Here is a 6000-nt window from a genome sequence, read left to right as displayed (position 1 = left end):
TAGACCCACTCTTAAACACCTACCCAACATCCGGTGGTTATCAAGGCATTTTTGATTTTTTACATTTGAATAATAAAAATTAAATATGTGTCCAACTACTTGAGTTATATTCTTAATCCATGCATCACATTTGGTCTTTTAAAAATAAAAATTTAAAAACTAAACAGGTTATTCAGCAGTCTCTATTCCACATAAGAAAAAATGACTAAAATACAAAGTCTACACATAAAAATGTTTCTACCTTTCTGGTAGGAAAAGAAAAAAATGCTAATCATATTAGACAGTCAACATAGAAAAAAATAATTTATGTTTTGAATGTTATCAATCTATAATATACGGCCCTTTTTGTCGTCATTATCATCATTATCAATGTAACATGAATTTTCTCCCCTCTAGCAACTTTCAGATACACCAAGTCCTACCAGAGGGTGTAAATTTCAATAACTGTGGTTTTTACTACAAAAACTACCAGGAAAAAGAAGTGCACAAGAAATCTGTAGAAAACATATCGCCACTGTGACAGCAGGAACTGTAAAGCTAACCTTTCAATTCTTCCATTTTCTGTCCACAGTGATGCAAGTTGGCGTACCAACACAAAAATTCTTAAGGTTTATAATTCACCTTCATAATGTGTTAGGACATGTATCCGGGGAATAGCGAGCAACAAGAAACCGGTGTATCATCTCAAAGCTGGTGAATGTAATGACAGCAGCCGGGGTAGTCCTGATAAGGTTTGTAGCACAGCCGCGGTAGAAACCATGGATACCATCTTGCTGAAATACTTTCCTAATGCAATCAACCATACCGGAGTAACGCTTCTCAGAGTGGTGACCCTGCTCTTGAAGCCTTGAGCGTACCACCTGCATATGTCAGGTCAGAACTAATTCTCTGTTCTTATATCACTCCAACTAAAGAGGTAGGGCAGACGACATCAAACTTGGTCACACGCCTCAAGTTTCATGTTTTGGCCTAAACATACAGAAAATAGGAGTATGCTTTGTGATTCGAGAGCTAAACAGTCAATAGATGCCAAATAAACCGACCTTCAAAAGGCCGCTCATTGGATAAGGAGAAAATAAGTTACAAACCTAAAGTTTGGTAACAGGCTCCTCTGCTCATTGAACAAGAAAAAGACAATTACAGCAGCCTCAGAGATATTTGCTATTAATATTACTTGTAGGCTATGTTGCAAAAAAACGTTGAAATGAAGTCTAAAATAGAAAACAGTGAAATAATAGTTTTTATAAGAATAAATTATAGATATAAAGTTTCGGAAGTTCATGTCTCCGAAAACGGAAATGAAATGCCGAGGTAGGACTCGCCAAGTTTCCGTGCAACATAGCTTGTAGGTAGCTGATGCATCCAGCAATCCAACATTTCAAGTAACAAGCTAAAAACATTTCAATATCCCCTTTCTTTCCCTTAAGATATTAACATATTCAGCATAAAGCAGCTGCAACTGCAATTTCCTAATATTTTTAATTCCAAAAAAATAACAGCACCAGAAACCTGTGCTGGTGGACTGAATAGGGAAATTACACAGCAGGCGCCTATGATATATCTCGTGTTTCTGCTGGCTAATAATAACAGAAAATAGGAAAAATGTTCATCAAAATACCTCGTGTGGATATGTCAATGTGGAAGCAAATATTTTTGAGACAGAAGAAGCAACTGCAACGTCACGCGCACTTAGTTTATCCATTGTAGTATTATCTGAAACAACATCTTCTAGTTAAAAGTTATCAACTTCCACATATGAACATTCCAGAAAAGTTGATCAAAAAATCACTTACGTCTATCGGCCAAATAAGACTTTATCTTCTCGTAAGTTGGAAATTGAATGGCAACATGGCTGATGCCAGCCAATGCAGGCACAAGACCACTGTTTATCACACAAAGCTTAAGAATTATTATGTTTTACTTTTGCAATTATAAGCACCACCCAAACAGACCAATACAAGTAGCCATATTATAGAATACCTGTATAAGCCACGAATACCTTCCTCATGAGCTATTCTCCTCAATGCAGAAAGTGTACCTCGATATGGCACCACTCCTGGTCTTATTCCTTGAGTCTAAAAGCCACAGGAAAAAAAAACAGAAAAAGTGAGTGAGTTATCAGCACTTCAACACTTTGAAAGATGCATCATGCATCCACTTGCAACTCTTGCAAGTGGCATGCAAAAATGATTCTCCCATCCATTAATTCTCTATATTCTTACTATATTGACAGTTGCATAAGAGTAGATTGTTCCATATTATTTTGGTTAAAACGCATAAAAGTGACTAAACACTAACATGTCATGAACTCTCAACAAGATGAAGAAAGCATATAATTAAAAGCAGCAAGAATGACAACAGAGATACTCAAGCCTCCCATCTCTTTAAAGACATTCCTTAAGCTTTAGAGCTATGTTCAGCAGAATCAGCACTGAAAGAAAATCTAATACAAATGTATGCATTAACAAAGCTCCTGGTGCCTAAGAATTTCACTCAATGCAAGTATTGCAAACCGTATATTAATTGAAATTAGCTTTTCATCTAATACATAAGTGAGGATAGAATCAGTAGTATGTACTTGAAGTCTTGTCTTCACAACCCAAAGAGGATTGGTAAAAATAGTTGTTGCAGCTCCAGCACCAGATGCAGCTATCACGGTAGCACCTAGTGAAAGATGATTCTCACCTGTACAAGCACCAGAGTTGCATAAACATTGATTTGGCACTAAGAAAACTAACAATTATAAAAAAAATGATTTTAGGAGAAAGTATGTCCGGGTGAATGCCATAATAAAATCTATGCAACAGATAGATGTTAATGAAGCATGTATTTGTACATAATCTTTAATGAAAGCAGCATATTAGCACTAACCATTGGAAGAAAGAAAGCTTTTGAACTGGTCATAAATTGTAAAATAAACCTGCAAACATTACAAAATTGGGTCATTGGAAGGTGGAGAAACAAGAGGAACAAACTATGACTCTGAACTCACCAATATTTAAAGGTAATCAAATTTCAACACACTTTGCAAAATAATTACATGAGCAACCAAAAGTCAGGTATACATTCTAGGCTTATTTCCAACTAATATGAATAGGTAATATCAATATATGAAGCTTCAAATGAGAAGGGTGTATGTAATTAGATGCTGCAAAAGTTTCCATATCCCTGAAATACCCAGGGAGTGCACGGACCAAGCCTTTAATTGGAATCGTAATAAAATAATTACTGGTCAAAACAGAAATACAATGAAGTGCTGATTTTATCTTTAGTTTCCCCTTTCGGTAAGTAAAAGGGAATCAGATGTATAGATATATATTTATAATGACAACAGATGGGCTGGCACTCATTTACTCAGAAATATGTGATTCAAGTTTCTCCTTTTTGGAGATAAGTAAAAAAATCCATAAAGGAAAGTTTATCAAATAAAAGTTCCTAATAATTTATCTTAAGAACACATATTTCTCTTAAGTATGTGCAAAAAGCAATGCTAAAACTATGTGAAGGGCCTTGAAAAACTTAGTTTCATTAATTCCTATTATGAAATTTTGATATTAAAACTCATTACTGGAAGTCTACATCCATATTGAAAGAGTATAAAAGGGTGTCATATCTAAAAGTATACAAATTTATAATAGTAGTGAAGTACAATGGTGTTTGTATAATTCTTTAAGGGGTCGTACTATTACTTCAAAGTTCCGACCCTGATTATAAAGAAACAGGTAGTTCTAACCTTTGTATTGAAAAGGTCCGTTAACCAAATCATACCCTCCTTTATCAGGTTATACGGCAGACGCTTTGCAAGAATTTTCATCAGCCAATTATAAAAGAAAAACTACAAATATACAACTTCTAAAATGTTAAAAACTTTGGCACGCAACTTGCTTAATAGGTGCTGAAAAAACTATGCTTTTCAATAGGGAATTTAGGTTCACCAGTACTTCCAGAATGAAAGTAGAATAAATAAGTTTAATCTATTCAACAAGAAGAGGCAAGAACTGTCTAAAAAGAACGGATCCCACAAATCAACCAAATGCACAAGGCGGCAGCTAAATTTAACATTATCAATCTAAGGAATAAGATCCATGCTTTCGAAAATATTAGCAAACAACTCTGCATAAGATAAATTGCCATACTTTCATTTATTGATTACTTCAGTCTAGAAATCAACATTGCCAAGAAACTAAATTTAGAACGCAGCAAGACTAACCGCCCAATTAGGAAGTAAGGCCAAGACAGTAGGACCAAGGCCGCGGTACATTCCACGGAGCCCCTCTTTCTGGAATATCTGATCTAAACTACCTACTATAAGACTTCCTGGAGAATTTAAAAAAGCAAAACATTAGTCATTCATAGTAGAATTTCCATAAGCAAACATTTCGATGTCTAATAAATTAAAGTTTGTACCTTTAATTCTAGGATGATTTTGGAGGTTGGGCAGGCCGTGAACCTGAAACCTAGTCTTGATTACATCCAAAGGGCACACAAATGTAGCAGCAATAACACCTGCACCCAGGTCAAATTCCAAAAACCGTCAAAAATAACAATAATTACATAGATAAAACTGTTTCACCATAATATTAAAGCGGAAAATAAGAATTACCGGCGGCGGCACCAGCTCCGGCATTATAGAGGAGGCAGCGAGAAGTAGGGGGATGAGGAGAATCGGTGGACATTTAATGTTGTAAATGGAGCAACAAAAGAGAAAGACAAGGATTCCTCTAGCGAGAGGGAAATTGCAGAGAAGCAGAGTGGCATGGCCTGGATCAAATTTGAAATTTCCTTTTTTTTAGTAGCCCGTTGAGAGGGACGAGGAGAGGAGATCGATGAGATCGAGAGGGAATGTTAGAAGGCGAAGAGAAGCTCCATCACCATGTGATGCAAATTTTGTAGTTGTGGTGTGGTTTCGTGACCAGTTAAGTCTATGGAAACGTGAGGCTTTTGTTTGGTTTCTGTGTCTCATCTTCTTCTTTTTTTTTTTCTTTTTTATTCTTTTAGCCTATCAATCAACTCTTAGCCGGACGATTTGCCGCACTTGGGCCCCCTACTTTCTTTTTGGATTTAATTCTACTCTTTTTAAGATTATTAAATACTAACATCATAAGTTAGTTAGGGTTAATTATAATCTCTTTACATGTTATCTAGTGTACATTACTCTCTACAAACAAAACAAAAATGATTTCTTCATTTTCTTAAAACGGGAGAAGATGATTTTTCCGATTAACCGGAAAATCTTTTTTTCTCCGCTCATAGCACTATTATTTATAAATTTATTTTTTTATTTCAACAAATTTTATTTAAGGTGTTTGTTTGTTTGGATTTTAGTTTGATTGAATAAATTTTTAAGATCTTTCACAACTCTTTGATTCGAAGTTTTAGATCGCTCAAATTTTCTAATTTTTTTTCAAAATTTTAGATACACGTTATTGTAAATCTAAGATTTGGGAGATATTATTTAATGCTGTATTTTGTTTCTTATTAGATCTAACTTTTGATTTCATGTTAAAGATGAGATTTGAAGAGCTTGAATTTAAGGATAGAGCGGTTTCAAGATCGTATTTCAATATTTAAACCATAAATGTACTGGGTGATCCATTTGATAGTTTGAAAAGCCCTTATCGATGATTATATGTAAAACTGTTTACAACGCTCATCATTATCTTAGAACAATTCTTTTAATTTGTTGAAAAACCATTTATTTATGTAATTTATTAATTAAAAAAATTACCCTTTAATAAAAAAAATTATATTTTCTTTTATCAATAGTGATTTAAATAATAAATTTACAAAATTGAACTTCTTATATTTACTTTTAAAATGTCACAATAATTCTATTATACCAAATATATTTAACTTATTTAATCATCGAATAAAATAACGAACCTTCAATTAACAATAGTACATGAATAAAATAATCTTTATTCTATAAAAATAAATCATAGAAAATGTAGTGGATGACAATCACGTTGATTTATATTTAACATAAAAGAAATAAATTCT

At 33.8% G+C, this 6000-nt stretch overlaps 1 protein-coding gene across 1 annotated transcript; it reads right to left on the bottom strand.

Moving 5' to 3' along the window:
- Positions 1-290: 290 nt before the first annotated feature.
- LOC126653453 (nicotinamide adenine dinucleotide transporter 1, chloroplastic) lies at positions 291-4961 on the bottom strand. The gene is made up of 9 exons (XM_050347349.1): positions 4604-4961; positions 4408-4506; positions 4211-4317; positions 2872-2920; positions 2579-2685; positions 1981-2075; positions 1794-1882; positions 1619-1713; positions 291-860 (listed from the first exon to the last, which is right to left on the bottom strand). Exons 1-9 carry the CDS (start codon positions 4674-4676, stop codon positions 624-626), a joined length of 951 nt encoding a protein of 316 aa, XP_050203306.1. The 5' UTR covers positions 4677-4961; the 3' UTR covers positions 291-623.
- Positions 4962-6000: the final 1039 nt, after the last annotated feature.

Source organism: Mercurialis annua, linkage group LG6, assembly GCF_937616625.2.
Source record: "Mercurialis annua linkage group LG6, ddMerAnnu1.2, whole genome shotgun sequence".
NCBI lineage: Eukaryota > Viridiplantae > Streptophyta > Magnoliopsida > Malpighiales > Euphorbiaceae > Mercurialis > Mercurialis annua.
The sequence above is the reverse complement of the archived record's forward strand: the minus strand, read 5'-3'. Positions and strand labels throughout refer to the sequence as shown.

Coding starts and splice junctions, on each gene's coding strand:
- LOC126653453 (XM_050347349.1), bottom strand. CDS start 4,676: ATGTCCACCGATTCTCCTCATCCCCCTACTTCTCGCTGCCTCCTCTAT. Junction 2,076..2,578: donor TTGTGAAGACAAGACTTCAA/GTACATACTACT, acceptor TGTGGCTTTTAG/ACTCAAGGAATAAGACCAGG. Junction 1,714..1,793: donor GTCTTATTTGGCCGATAGAC/GTAAGTGATTTT, acceptor ATGTTGTTTCAG/ATAATACTACAATGGATAAA.